The 14975-nt window shown below is 46.8% G+C and overlaps 3 protein-coding genes across 5 annotated transcripts in view; 2 read left to right on the top strand and 1 right to left on the bottom strand.

Annotated features, from left to right (window-relative positions):
- Positions 1-86: 86 nt before the first annotated feature.
- nanos3 (nanos homolog 3) lies at positions 87-1753 on the top strand. The gene has a single exon (XM_048248030.1). It carries the CDS (start codon positions 191-193, stop codon positions 887-889), a length of 699 nt encoding a protein of 232 aa, XP_048103987.1. The 5' UTR covers positions 87-190; the 3' UTR covers positions 890-1753.
- A 27-nt stretch (positions 1754-1780) lies between these two features.
- si:ch211-286b5.2 (cyclic nucleotide-gated cation channel beta-1) lies at positions 1781-8314 on the bottom strand. Of its 3 annotated transcripts, XM_048247966.1 has the most exons (8): positions 8296-8314; positions 6928-7004; positions 6646-6692; positions 5899-6035; positions 4068-5519; positions 3041-3177; positions 2512-2610; positions 1781-2226 (listed from the first exon to the last, which is right to left on the bottom strand). In XM_048247966.1, the coding sequence occupies exons 3-8, from the start codon at positions 6671-6673 to the stop codon at positions 2088-2090; spliced, it is 1992 nt and encodes a 663-aa protein (XP_048103923.1). In that variant the 5' UTR covers positions 6674-6692; positions 6928-7004; positions 8296-8314; the 3' UTR covers positions 1781-2087. The 3 variants fall into 3 exon arrangements, with proteins under 3 accessions (XP_048103923.1, XP_048103922.1, XP_048103924.1); XM_048247965.1 differs by lacking the exon at positions 8296-8314 and having other exon boundaries at positions 6928-7122; XM_048247967.1 differs by lacking the exon at positions 8296-8314 and having other exon boundaries at positions 5899-6014; positions 6928-7121.
- Positions 7181-14975, top strand: part of cc2d1a (coiled-coil and C2 domain containing 1A) — a 32674-nt gene continuing 24879 nt past the window's right edge. The window contains 7 exon segments of the mRNA XM_048248221.1: positions 7181-7322; positions 8378-8456; positions 11211-11343; positions 12508-12611; positions 13743-13988; positions 14338-14487; positions 14489-14639. Coding sequence (XP_048104178.1) covers positions 8400-8456; positions 11211-11343; positions 12508-12611; positions 13743-13988; positions 14338-14487; positions 14489-14639 — 841 coding nt within the window. The 5' untranslated portion in view covers positions 7181-7322; positions 8378-8399.

Genomic DNA, 14975 nt, shown 5'->3' with positions numbered 1-14975 from the left:
ATCCCGATTGGTGAACGCTACATTGTCAAAAGGCACTGTTTTCTCTACTGCTCCTTGTGAGCCACTCCATTCTACAGAGGGAGATCATGGGTCTCATAACGCTACAGGTTTTCACATTTAGGTCACACTCCCCCCTACGATAGAAGTGGGCTGAACTGTCATCTTTTAGCCACGCGTTTGGAACGTGGGTATGTTTCTTTTTTCTCCCCTCTCCTCGTGCTGCCTCGACTTGTTGTCCAGACAGCCTGGCGACTGTGCAAAGACCATGGTGTGTGTTAGTATTTTCAGCGACAAGTCCAACTTCGGACGCATGGATCCCGACAAATCGGAGTTTCAGCCATGGCGAGACTACATGGGCTTGGCCGAAGCTGTGCGAGCTATCTGCCTGAGAGATTCTCCACCCGAAAAGACTGCTGACGAACTCTTCCCGAGAGAGAGGAGAGAAAGTAAGCCTTCCGTAGTGCCCGCGCGCTATCGATCTAGCAAAGCACCTGGAGATAGGCCCGCGATGACCAGGGGCTGCTCCTGCAAGTCAGCTTCAGTGGTGGCGTGCAATGATTCCCCTCCGAGGCGATCCATGGAATCCCCCCCACGCTTCACCCGCAAGGCCTTCGGATCGCCCAAATCCAAGGAGCGCAAGAAGCCGCCGCACTCTCCGGCGACGTCCGAGCCCTCCCCGCCGCAGATGTTCTGCAGCTTCTGCAAACACAACGGAGAGGCGGAGGCTATTTACACCTCGCACTGGCTGAAGGATCAGCTCGGCGATGTGGTGTGTCCGTTCCTGCGCAGCTACGTGTGTCCGACGTGCGGAGCGACAGGTACCAGGGCGCACACCAAGCGCTTCTGCCCACTGGTCGACAGCACCTACAGCTCCGTGTATACAAAGTAGCCAAGCTGACATCCCGGATGAAGGCCTTTCTGTGCTCATCACAAGGTGAAACTTGTGACGTTGAAGCACTGTGGTGCTTTGGGTAGCTAGGAGGTTGAACACTTATTTTAGCAGTTATGTTTTTCTTTAGATTAATAGTTGTAGATTCGTTCCTGTGTTGTTCCTGTCTACAAGAGGCAGGACTTGGTTGAGAACGTTTATGGAAAAAAAGGGTCAACCCTCGGTTTGGTAAGACAGGTTTGCGTGTATCTGTTCTTTATTTATTTATTTTGCATGCTGCACTGTGCTATACTATTTATGTGTGTTTGGCACGCTAACGTGTGATTGTTTTTTTTTTATCTCTGCACTGGTTTTGCTGTGTTACTTTCCTTTGTCTATGAGTAGTTTAGTTGTGTGTCTCCTTATGACAAGCCTGTAGTCCACCGCGGGTCTGCGCAGAACGGGTGCTATCAAACCTGTTGTGTATATTTTTGGTCTAGAGCCAAACTTTTCAACTCAAGTGCTGAACACGAACGCCCTACATACAATCATCATGACACCACTGTGACCATCAACATGATCTGTTTTGAATTTATATTTTGAGTATCAGTATATCAAGCATCATCAACCATGTACATGAATCATTGTAAAAGATACCAACCACGAACAAAAACAACCAGGTACTGACTGCAAGACTTTTTAAATCTTTTTTTATGTCATTGTTTTAACACTTATTGTTTTGTGCTTCTTATTGTTTTTCTGTTGAAATGAGGGCCCCTTTAAGATCCCTCTGCATGTGAGTCAAGGGTTATGTTATGTTGACCTGAAGGATTTTGACATTTGTCTTTGTAGAAATTATGCACATCTCAAAGTTGTACAAAAACAAGAATAATAATATTACTGCAGCAAAAATGAACAGTGTGTGGTTTAATCCTTTCATAACTGACCAGAGGTACAAACAAACAAACAAACACCTAACAATCATCAATAAAACAGTTGATGTTGGAGATGGAAGATGATGTGGCTATCTGCATTAAACGATAAACAGATTAATTCAGTCTACAGATTAATATATCACAATCTGTCTAGTAGTTTACCATAGGGAGTACTGTAATCTGGGAGCAGTATATTTTAACAATGTGAACCTGAACTTGACGTCAATAGAACATCAGAACAACAAGGGAGGCTTTGATTGGCTTTCTCAGTGTAAGGTGACATGTCATTGGCCAGGCACAGACGTGCTGGGGGGCTGGATCTCAGGGCGGCGGGGGGTGAAGGGGCGGCGCTGAGGTGTCCAGGCTGTACGGTTACCACGGCGAAAACTCTCCAGCTCCCGGTGAGCAGCCATGATGGTACGACTGGAGAGAACAACAGAGATGAGATGTAGGGAGGGAGAGAGAGTGAGAGAAAGAGAGAGAGAGAGAGAGAGAGAGAGTGAGAGAGGCAAAACGGGTCAGAAGGGAGGGGGCCTAGGGGTTATTATCAGGTTAAGTTTTAGTGACCATAGGGAAACTGCCGATCTCTAAAAGACCACTGCCCTGAGCATCTATTGTTTCTAAAGTGTCAAAGTAACCTTGCTTCTGTGTGTGTGTGTGTATATGTATGTGTGTGTGTGTGTGTGTGCGCTTATTTCCTTGACTCACTTGAGTGAGGACAGTTCTCTGATGAGTCCACAGACCAGCTCAGTGGCATCCTTGTGGCTCCTGGAGGATTCTGGGACATGTTGGTCCTCCATCTCCATGCTGGGTTAGCAACAGTACAGTCAGCCACCAATGTTATGAAATGAATACAACTACTCATCACGATTAATTACACAATCAACAATCACAACCATTAGTAACAATTCAGCAATTACTAATCTGCTCTTTTATGAAAATGATAAACCTTAATGTCTGACATACACAAAATGTTGAGAGTATTTGCAATAATGTCTCACGAATTCTGAATTGAGTTATAGGCTACATAATGGTTTGGTACGCTTACATAATTTGAGGCAAAAACAACAAATGCTGTCACTTGTGCCACTTAGTCTTTACATTGTTCACTCCCTCTCTCTCACACACACACACACATACACACACACACAATAACTCTCACACCCCTTCTCTCTCTCTCTCCCTCTCGCTCTCACACACACACACACACACACACACACACACACTTGTTGCTCACTTCAGCGTGATGTCATTGAGCTGCGAGTCAGACACTGTGTTGACGGACAAGGGGTCAAACGGGTCGGGGTCGTGGCAGGGGTCAGGGGTGATGTGTGTCAGCTTCTCAGGCGCATGACCTTTGACCTCCAGGATAGTCTGATAGAAAAAAAACAACAACAAAAAAACAAGACAGCTTTTAAGCTCACTTAGAGGTAGAGACCATGATTCTAGGATACATTTGTTAATATCTGACAGACAGCTATCCCTTCTCTCTCATGCATGCTCCTGGGCAACCGTGGCCTACTGGTTAGGGCTTCGGGCTTGTAACCGAAGGGTTGCCGGTTCGATCCCCGACCAGTAGGAAAAATGTGGGTGGGGGAAGTAGTTGAGCACTGCTCTCCCATGCCCACATCCACGGCTGAAGTACCCTTGAGCAAGGCACCTGAACCCCTCACTGCTTCCCGAGTGCCGCTGTAGCAGGCAGCTCACTGCGCCGGGATTAGTGTGTGCTTCACCTCACTGCGTGTTCACTGTTTGCTTTGTGTGTTTCACTAATTCACGGATTGGGATACATGCAGAGACCAAATTCCCTCAAGGGATCAAAAGAGTATACTTATACTGAAACAGTGTGCTGATTGGCTGGAACTTTTCACCCTCTAGAAGCCATTGTTGCTCAGGAGCAACAATTAAAAAATTATCCAGAAGTCCAAATTGACCCCAGAACCTCAAATGTACCATCAAATGGATGTCAAATTCCAAAAATAGTGTTTTTCTCTCAGTTATTAAGGGTCTTGGCTTATAGAGGGTTAATATGTTTTTAAACCAAAATGTTCTATTTTGTTATTATTCATCTCTCTTGAAGACGCTTTCAAGAACGAATGAGAAACTATCATACCATACCATATATCACATCATATCATTGTCTATTTTATATGACCTCATCTGCACAGCAATTTCCCCTTTGGGACAATTAAGTTACATTACTTTACATTACTTATATCAAATCATATCACTGGCTGGCATTGCAAACCATGGTTATGACTTACCTGTATGTTGTCTTCCTCTCCATTAGATGGCGCTGCAGGCTCACTGAATGTTATACTCCTGCTGCAGCTCACTACAGGATCACACTCTGGTGCTCCCATGCCCTTGGTTGACTTCAGGACATCATCAGAACTAGAATGGTGGGCACCCTCTGCTTTATGTAGGCCGCCTGGAATGCAGTGCTTGGCAACTGTCGCTACAGTAACAGCTGGGTTCTGTATGTGATTGCCTGGGGATACCTCTCCCACAGCTGTACTTTGGCTTGCTGACTCCCTGGTGGCTGAGGGGCCATGGGAGGGTTTAGCTTCTCTGTTGTCATCCTCCAGCATGCTTTTCTGTAATAAACCCCACTTTATTTCATCTGTTTCTTTGGCAGGAGTAACATCTCTCTGCTCCTCGCTGCTGGCTATCTTACTAGGGCCTGCGGAGTTTTGGTCGTCTTCTTTTATGACCTTTTCAGAACGGAGGGCAGTTCTAGAACCATCAGTGGTAGCTATGGCAACTGGCCCCTGCTCTTTCACACTTCTATCATCACACCACCCAGGGCCAGAGTCATTTCTGTGGCTCTGTCCAGTCTCTTTAGAGCTGTGCTCCACGGCAGTGTCCGAGTGTAGCTGTGTGACCCCCAATTGCACAGTCTCTGACCTCTCTGGAAGACTGGGACCATCGTCCACCTTCAGTCCTCTGTCTCCATCTGTCACTCTCTTGTTCTCTCCATCCGTCACTCTGTCCTGCTCTCCTCCGTCACTCGCCTCTCTCTCCTTCTCTCCTCCGTCTTTTTCGCCAGTCCCTCGCCCCCAGGTCTGTCCTCCTTCCGGAAGGTTCCTCTTCTCCCTCTCCCCTCCCAGTCTCCCCATCCCCATCCTCCTCCGCACTCTCTTCCTCGCCGGAGCGTCGGCTGGGTCTCCGCCGTCCGCCCCCTGCGACGACGCCTCGCTCCCCAGGTCCGGCCTCTCCTCCCTGGGCAGGTGCGGGACGTCCTCCCCCTCCTGTGGGTGGTGGCGCAGGGACCCAGACTCTAACTCCGACTCCCGCAGCTCCTCCCCACCCTCCATGGGACAGGGGCCTTCCCCTGCAGTGGCCTCCCCATGCAGAGATGGATCAGAGGGGCCGGGAGACGAGGTCTGGTCCCGGTGAGAGCCCTTAGGCTGATTAGAAACATGTGCAGCAGAGCTGGTGGAGCAAACTGACTGGCTGTCTTTGGTAGAGATGGGTGGATGGGCATCCGAACCCTCTGAGAGGGCCGGCTTGGGTTTTGGGGCTTCTGAAGTGACTGTCTCTTCAGGTTTCACTACAGAGGAAACACCCCCACCAAACTGGGTAATGGTATCTCCCAATTTGTTTACTTCAGCTGCAGATGAGTCAGTATTCTCTATGATGTCTAGAGAACATTCCTGTGGAGTAGACTCTGAGACTGAGGCAATTTGGGAAGTGGAGTTTATGTTATCAGAATCCTGAGGACAGAGAAGACCAAACTCTTAAGCGAACAGTACATAAACATCATAATACAACCAATAAAGTTGGATGATTAAATATGAAAATATACAGTACATATACAGCACAATGCAAATATCTTCAGTTGTTATAAAGTTGATATACAAGACGTCATTGCATCCTTCATAATACATAGGTATTTAATGATTGTAAAGAAGCATATTATGGAAAAACAACAACATAAAATGTTGACCAGTTTCTTTCATGCATTTCTTTCACTACATTTGTAACCAGTTCTAATGGCCACCTGTTTTGTTGTCTCGGTTACTGGCAGGTCATCTTTCAGTTCACCTGTTCTAATGCCCACCAGTTCTAATGCACACCTGTTCTAATGCCCACCTGTTTTGTTGTCTCGGTTACTGGAAGGTCATCTTTCTGCTCAGTGACCTGTTCATTGTCCTCCGTGGCCTTGCGCTTCCTGGACCTCAGTGATCTATGCTGGGGAGCCTTAGCGACTGTAATCATTAACAACAGATCTAGGACGTTTTAATAAGATAAAACAAACGATCTGGCCCGGGTGCTGGTAATGTGCAGGAATATCAGACCTCTGAAGTTCACCTACAAAAAGGACCCAAAGCTGCCACCGTTGCCCAGGGGTCTGTAAGCCATTAGGCTTCAGGAGCCACACTACTCTATACATCATACATGATATTTACTCTCCAGGACCTCAGCACTCTCTGCTAGGGACCCTTAGCATCTGTAAACATTTACTGTACTATAAACCACTAGGCTTCAGGAGACACACTACTACGTCATACATGATAGTTGTTTGTGATGAGTGTGTTTACAGATATAGATGTGGGCCTGACTTTATATTCAAAGAGGTGAACACTGAAATTTAAGTAAACAAAAACATAGGACTGTACAGTGATGACACACATCAATGCTGTTTTTACCACTTTTATAAAAATCTGCATGGGTTGATGTTTGGATCCATAAGATGTTAACTGGTTTAAATCAACATTGAACCTGGCTAGGCCAATGCTAATATGTTGACATTTTCATTTGTTAATTAATACTCATTATAACAAATTGGGCTACTCATTAAATAATTCACAGGAGTTTTATGCATCAGACAGACCTTACCTGTTGTCTGTCGATTTCTTTTGCTCATTCTTTGTCACCAACTAGACCTGCAGTAAAACAATGAAGTAATGTTACATTTAAACATTTTATGAAAGATTGCTATCATACATTCAATGGGGACACATTCATTTTAAAACCATACCACATTTCAACACACTTAGTTCTCTACAGACATAATAAAATACATTGGCATTCTCATTTACTTTTGATCTTTTAACAGACTTTTAAAAATGTAGCTGAAAAATTGCTAGCCTCTGGTGCTAATCACCTTGTTCGAATTACCTGATAGGGACACAATTATATGTGTAGAGTAGCTTCTAGACGATAAAGTGGCAGGTGTCGTAGATAAGACAGTGGCTCTGTTGTTCAAAGGGAACGAAGTCAGCATTTACTTGTAAATATTTTAAATCTACTTATTTACTTCGCAAATTTGTCCAAATGTTGACAGGAACCTGTACTTGAGGAGAAGCATGGGCGTGCCCGTGATGCAAGATGCACGATTGGTTGCCAATGGGGACGAGGTAAAAATCAGGAAGTTTCACACATTTCGGCGCTTGACAGCAGTCGCAGCTGCCTCTGTTTACTTGCTTACTTTGCATAGCCTGCTAGAGGAAGAAGCGTACCAGCCGATGTTTTCTTGGCTAATTTCCTGACATTATCAGCTTATCAACCACCAGGTAATGTTGGCTAATAGCCTTACGAAAGTGACATTGTTGTTTGCCAACTTTTTTGCTAAGTGATCTGAAGCTAACTTGGCTAACGTTAGCTCGGAAGATAGCTAGCTTCTAAGCTAGAAAGCTAGGAAATATGCTAACATTTCATGTCAACATGCTAGCCTGACATGCTAGGCAGCTAACTTGTTACCCCAGCAAAATGGATAGCTAAATATCTATATATTGTTTCTAGGTATGTTTGCGTGCATGTGTGACAAATGTAAGTTATTTCTGTGAGGTAAACGTTAATGAAACCCCTGTGATCACAGCAGCACTGTAACGTTATAGTATTTAGTTATTAAGAAACAGTTAGCCACCTGTGTAAGTTACCTTGGTGGCGTGACAGCAAGACACTTATAGGCAGCTAAAGGCAACATTAATCTAACGTTAGCTTAGAAAATCGGTATGTCTACTTAGATAAACATGATAGCAAACAACTCTGCCTCGCCTAAGTTTAATGACCGCTATTGTAACTTGGCAAGCCCTTTGACCATAGTTGGTTCTTCTTTCCCATGTATTATGAATAGCTAGGGAAGAGGTGAAGAAATGCTGTTAATAGGAAGTTACATGGCAGATTTCAGGGAACAGCCTTGATGCTAATTTCAGTCTCTGAAACGACATATCCATTGCTATCAAGCGTTAACGCCAGGGCTCTGTTAACGCCCACCTGCAACAGTTCGGCTGCAGGAGGACAGACCGACCGTTAGCGTTGGTGTTGGTGTTGTGCTCGCTAAAAACAGCCTGCGGTGTCTGTCTATTTGGAGTAGTATTTCCAAAAGCGCCTAGCGTAACTTTCACTAAGTGGTGTCAAAATACATTCGATAACTTTAGTTGTTCCGTTATCGGGAAAACCCTCGTCCGTCGCTCTGACTCTGAATTCATGCCAACACCTGAAAGGAGTATTTGCCTCGTAAGGGATTTTCATTAACGAGCGCACCAGCAGATCAGCGCATATTCATCGCCACTGCATGTTGGTTCTCCTCCTCCTCCTCGTCCTCACTCTAGTTTTGCTCCACCAGTTCGGAGAACCACTTCGAGCCCATGAGTCGCAGTCGGAACCCCCCTCAGCGGGGTCAAGGAGCAGCCCGGGCCAAACAGGTAGGTGACAACAACCTTATAACACAGCAACCTAAAAACACACCTACTGTCTATTAACACGCCTAGCATAGCTGACCAATTCATTACAGAGCACTTAATCTATTCAGTATACCGAAGGGTTGACTTGAGCATTCAGATTACATATTTATCATATGGTGCACTGTTCCTCAAATTTAGAAACACATCTGTGTATGGAAGCCAATAATTAGTGTGTGTGTGTGTGTGTCAGTGTCCTCAATAGTGTGTGTAGCCTCAATAAAGATGCCATTGTAGTTCTCATCATTGAATTATTGAGATCATATTGACCTCCAAAGAGAAATGGTACACATTGCTGTGCCATTCATTGTAGTCTTCATTCCTGGTCAACTAAACTTGATTATCTCTAGAGGTCAAAGGTCTCCTTCCTAGAACCAAATAAACGGAACATACACGCTACATTCTGCTCTAGCATGCCACAGTAATTCTTTCTTTCTTTCTTTTGTTATTGTTATTTTTACAACCCATAATTTTATGCCCCGACTCTCCCGAGTATTTAGTTTGTGTAAATCTGCTGTGGGCAGAGAGGCTATGTTCAGTGAGACAGCAAAGCAGCAAATCCATTCCTGTCTGGACTGTTTACTCTCCCTCCCTCTCTCTCTACTTCTCTCATTCTCCCTCTCCATCTCTCACTATTTCTCTCTACCTCTCTCTCTCTCTTTCTCTCTCTCTCTCTCTCTGTCTACCTCCATCTGTCTGAGAGAGGGAGAGAGAGAGTGTGTGTGTGTGTGTGTGTGTGTGTGTGTGTGTGTGTGTGTGTGTGTGTGTGTGTGTCTGCCTGACTGTGTTCAGGATAATTAGATTTGCTGGATCCCTAACCTCGTGCTCTCGCCACCACAGTGCAGCCCAATGCAGTTCAGGGCCATTAGCACTCGTGTGTGTGTGTGCGTCAGGCCTCCTGTAGACATGTGGTCATGAGGGACACCAGCATACGTCTACTAACTACACACAGGTCTCCACAGGATAGAGTGCTGGCCCACTTTGGGAGGCTCCAGGACCACTGTAGCGTAGTATTACAATTTTTTATTAACAAAATTTGAAAGCTAATGGAGGATTCTTCGCTAAAAATGAAAGTCTGAAGGAAACAATTATTGTTTGAATTAAAAAGTAGTAGCTTCTAAGTTATAACCTTGTCAAAGACTATATTTCCTATCACTGTTTTATTGTGCTATACATGTAAAGCAAGGAGATTGCTAAGAGACCCCAAACTTATGAATGGTAGTGTAGACCTCAACACACAGGACACAGAGGCAATGCTGGCCCACTTAGTATGAGGGACTGCAGAATGAGCTGATTGTCCGAGATGCTTGCTGTGTAACCGGGCTGCTGTGTAGGAGGGCTGGAATCCTCCGTGTTCCTAATGGGTTCTGTCAGGTCGTTGATTAGGGCCAGGGCCAGGCTGAGCTGGTTTGTTTTGAATGGAGCGTCCACATTGTTGGCCCCAGCCAGCGTCGCCTGGGCAACTGGCCCAGAGGTTCCGCCCTCTCACTGCAGTAGCCTCTCTCTGACACTCAGACACCGCGTCGATCTCCACCCTCTGATTGGCTCAGACACACACTGCGTGCGCTATCTCTCTTCCCTCTGATTGGCTCACACACACTGCCTGTTCTGTCTCTCTGCCCTCTGATTGGCTCACACACACTGCCTGTTCTGTCTCTCCACCCTCTGATTGGCTCACACACACTGCATGCTCTGTCTCTCTTCCCTCTGATTGGCTCACACACACACTGCGTGTTCTGTCTCTCTTCCCTCTGATTGGCTCACACACACTGCCTGTTCTGTCTCTCTACCCTCTGATTGGCTCACACACACTGCCTGTTCTGTCTCTCTTCTCTCTGATTGGCTCACACACACAAACTGCCTGCTCTGTCTCTCTGCCCTCTGATTGGCTCACACTCACAAACTGCCTGTTCTATCTCAGCCCCTGATTGGCTCATAGATTCTGCCCGCTCTGCCTACCCTCTGATTGGTTGGTGTCGCTTGGCTTTCTCTTTAAACATTGGACGTGGGTAACTACCTACCCCTACCCAAGACGTGTTTGGCATTCTTGGATGGCCACAATCCTCCTGTCTCTTGTTGGGCCGCACCCTTTGGTCAGATTTTAGGAGAGGTGCTTGTGGGGTCCAGTTGGCACAGTTGAGTTCCTCCCACAGTGAGTGCCTGTGGGTCCTGAAAGTTTTCTCTTCTCTCTCTCTCTCTCTCTCTCTCTCTCTCTCTAAATGACAAATAGTTAGTCATTTGTATTGCAAAGACAGCTATTGGCCTACTGAACATAAACCTATCGACAAACGAGTCCCTCGTTCTCTCTGCCAGAGTAGAGGCTTCCTGGGGGTGAAAGGTCGCACTGACCTCTCGTGTGGCATTAGACCAGATCCGTGCACAGGAGCTTAATGAAGCCTGTGTTTGTATGACACACACGCGCACACACTCTCTCTCTCTCACTCACACACACACACACACATTGTAATATTTGAGTATGTGGTCAGTGTGTGTAGGCCAGATGGAGATGTATGAAGCCCTTACTCCTCCATCACACCCAGCAGCAGTTTGGATATCAATTTAATGGTTTGATGGTTCTCCTCTGATCTTCTGTCCCTCTTGTCCCACCCCATACATTCTCTCTCTCTCTCTCTCTCTCTCTCTCTCTCTCTCTCTCTCTCTCTCTCTCTCTCTCTCTCTCTCTCTCTCTCTCTCTCTCTCTCTCTCTCTCTCTCTCAGATGGGGCTGCTGTTGGACCTGGACCCTGACGGAGGGCTGGATGGGGGTAATGATGAGGACCTGGAGGCGGAGCTTCTGGCTCTGGTGGGCGGGGGAGGGGCGCGGTCACCTGCCAAAAAGGCCGGAGGCAAAGGTGAGGATGGAGGTGGATTGAGGGGTAAATAGGTGGAGTAATAGGAGGAGGTAAATAGTTCTGATAGGAGGCGGAGGTAAATAGTTCTGATAGGAGGAGGTAAATAGTTCTGATAGGAGGCGGAGGTAAATAGTTCTGATAGGCGGAGGTAAATAGTTCTGATAGGAGGTGGAGGTAAATAGTTCTGATAGAGAGAGAGAGAGAGAGGAACTTGAGTGATAACAAGCTCCGCAGCATTCCGCCTATACAAAGGGATGAAAAAGCTTAGTGTGTGTGTGTTTAATGACCTTTCAGGTTCAGCGTAGGGCCATTGTACGCTTGAGAAACTCGTGAGGATGCTCCCTTATGTGACATCCCTTGTCTTTGCGGAAAAAAAATATATTTTTTTAGCATTTCTTGGAAAGCTTCTGCTTGGCCTGGGAACCACCACCACCACCATGAGGGCTGAGAGAACAACACACCACACACACCACAGACACAGACACACACACACAACACACAACACACAACACACACCACACACACCACACCACACACACCACACACACATACACACACACACCACAAGTGCTGAACGTTCTGATCTGTGGCGTGAGTAGTGTTGTTACAGATAGGAACAAAATGATTCACACCCCTGGCAAGTATTGATTTAATAATGTTGATTTTCTCTTCAACAATAAGTTTGTTCTGACTGAAAATTACACTGCCACATGCCAAAACACACGATGTGATTGGCCTGACTGAAGTTTGGTTTTTCCAGCTTGCAAGCCAACGGAGAGTTGCTAGACTACCCTGGCTGCAAATGACATTTACTGCTGCTAGGGTGCGTCTTGATGTCTAGGCTAGTTGTCAAGGTCAGTGTTACCAAAAAGCGAGAAAGGAAAAAACAGGATCCAAACCTTGAACCAGACCAACTCCAAAACTTAGTGAGTTATTCCTTGGCCCAAGGTACACCCTCTCAAAACGTTTTATGGAAATCAACCTTTTTTTTGCATAATCCTGATGACTGATAAGCAAGCACACACTAAACAAGAAGCATTAATGACAACAGAGCATCCTTGACAGTGAATATCCACAACTGACATTGACAGTTTGACACATAGAAGTATTTTGAAATTCAGACGTTGAACTCTGACCTTTCCCTGACCTCTGTGTGACCTCTAGCTCCCTTGCCCATGGAGGATATCGAGCGCATGGCGGCCATGTGCATGAAGGACCTGGACGACAACGACGAGGGTGATGACCTGGAGGGAGACGAAGACCTTCTGGTAAACACGCACCTCATCACTAGCCTGGAAAATCCAGACCCTGATAATCTAGAAAGATTAAGGGTCTGGCCAAGAACAATGTAATGGCCCAACTCGAGGGGCGGCAACAAGCATGCATTTAAAAATCTCACTGCACGCAATTTGATAACACTAGACCATGTTTACTCTAAATTATTTCGGACTTCGACGCAATCGGATAACACTACGACCAATGTGTACTGTCCTCCAACGTTGCCGCGCTGTCTTCATCAGTTTAGCTGGTTCCCCAGAATGTTGGGGTAAAAGTAACGTGCATCATTGCTCTTTGCCAGAGTGTCTCGCAGAGACAATTCCGTTGTGCTCTCGCGAGAACTCTGGATTTCCAGGGTACCTCATCACACCCTGACATGAACTTTCTCCTGACTTCCTGATCTCCTGAACCCTGACCTCTGAACTGTGAACCCTGTACACAGTGTATGGAGAAAGGCTGCTGTCTGCTGCTGCTGCTGCTGCTGCTGTTATTTTGAGTTTCAATTTCAAACCGGCTAACGTTGACGTATTTGCTGACAAAAGGGAAACGACAAGAAGAGATTGTAGTGTGTGATTGAGTCTGGTGTGTTTTCCTGGGCTGCCTACTGCCACCTGCTGGTCATACTCTGCCAATGCACTAGTGTGTAAAGCTGCCAATGCACTAGTGTGTAAAGGAATTTAATGTGCTTTTGCGGGAATGAGAGGAAATTCTTGATCTCATTTTTTTAAAAGAAACTTGATTATTTTTTAGTTTTTTTTCCCTTTATTTTTTTTGTTTTGGTTTGTTTATTTATTTTTCAAAGTTCTCAGGACATGGATTTTGGCTGTCTGTAGAGACAAGTCGGAAGGACAGTACAGTGTGAAAGAACAGTGAATAACTCCCTCCTCTTCTCTTTCTCCTCCTCTCCTCTTTCTCCTCCTCTCCTCTTCCTCCTCTTCTCTTTCTCCTCCTCTCCTCTTCCTCCTCTTCTCTTCCTCCTCTTCTCTCTCCTCTTCCTCCTCTTATCTTCCTCCTCTTCTCTTCCTCCTCTTCTCCTCCTCCTCTTCTCTTCCTCCTCTTCTCTTCCTCCTCTTCTCCTCTTCTCTTCCTCCTCTTCTCTTCCTCTTCCTCTTCTCCTCCAGGCGGAGCTGAATGAGGTGTTGGATGAAGGTGAGGAAGAGCAGTGCAGGCCGGCGCCGCCAGTGCCCGCCTCCCGCTCCACGCCCCCCGCCTCCTCGCCACGCTCTCCGCCTGCTTCGTCTCCGAGTGCCGCGGGTGGGGTCGAAGGTCGTCTGCAGGAGCGCATCCAGATGTACCAGGCGGCCATCGCCAACGCCAAGGCCACGGGGGAGTCCAGCAAGGCCCGGCGATACGACCGCGGGCTCAAGGTGAGGCAGGGAGGGTGGGAGGGGGGAAGATTGGGTTTGGCCAATCAGAACTGGGGGAAATGGAGTGGTAAGGGATTTTGACCAATAAGGACTCGCAATCAGGCAGTGTCTGTCCAGCGGAGAGAAGGAAAGAGGGGTCAACACACAGATGTGACTACGGAGCCTTTAATTTGCAATGGCACTCGTCAACATTAATTATGTCTGGTTTAGCTAAACTTGGGACAGGAGATGCAGTGAGTGATTATGATTGCTTAGTTTTCTAGATGTTGTTGTTTACATGGATGTTTTTGTTTTTGGCATGTATTTACAGTATGTTTGTTTTAAATACGTTTGTGTTGTGTGGTCGTAGACTCTGCAGTCGATGTTGACCTCCGTGAAGAAAGGGAAGCCAATCAACGAGGACGAGATGCCGCCTCCGGTTGCCACGGGAGCAAAACCCGCCCCTGCCCCTGCCGCCGCGTCTCCGCCCGAGCCAGAGCCAATCAGCGAGCGGGAGCCTGCCCGGCGTTACCGCTAGCCCAACCAGTGGAAGCGCGCCCGGCGGTCGGCAAACCCAGCTCCTGGTGCCTCAGCAGAGATCCGCTGCCGTTACCCCAGATACGCCTGCCATCTCGCCACTGACGCCCGGTCAGCCGCACGCACAGCACTCAGGTACACACACACACACACACACACATCACACACATCACGCACACACACACACACACACCACACACACTGCACACGGACACACACCACACACACACACACACACACACACACACACCCACACATCACACACACTGCACACGGACACACACCACACACACGCACACACACACACAGGGTTCCCACGGGTCCTTGAAATCCTTGAAAGTTTGTGAATCTGAAAAGGTCCTTGAAAGTCCTTGAATTTCTTTTTGAGGAAAATATTCCATACAATTCCGTCCACTTGTTAACATGTTTCCATTATTTCGCCACCACTTCTTTCGATATCCTATGCGTATG

This window comes from Alosa alosa, chromosome 7, assembly GCF_017589495.1.
Source record: "Alosa alosa isolate M-15738 ecotype Scorff River chromosome 7, AALO_Geno_1.1, whole genome shotgun sequence".
In the NCBI taxonomy this organism is placed as follows: domain Eukaryota; kingdom Metazoa; phylum Chordata; class Actinopteri; order Clupeiformes; family Clupeidae; genus Alosa; species Alosa alosa.
This window is presented reverse-complemented; position numbering and strand designations above follow the sequence as displayed.

What these genes read in the sequence shown, in the direction of transcription:
- si:ch211-286b5.2 (XM_048247966.1), bottom strand. Translation starts at nt 6,673, where the DNA reads ATGAGCAAAAGAAATCGACAGACAACAG. An exon ending in TAACCGAGACAACAAAACAG is followed by an intron (nt 5,520 to 5,898) that starts GTGGGCATTAGA and finishes CTCTGTCCTCAG; the next exon opens with GATTCTGATAACATAAACTC. An exon ending in GAGAGGAAGACAACATACAG is followed by an intron (nt 3,178 to 4,067) that starts GTAAGTCATAAC and finishes TTTTTCTATCAG; the next exon opens with ACTATCCTGGAGGTCAAAGG.
- nanos3 (XM_048248030.1), top strand. Translation starts at nt 191, where the DNA reads ATGTTTCTTTTTTCTCCCCTCTCCTCGTGCTGCCTCGACTTGTTGTCC.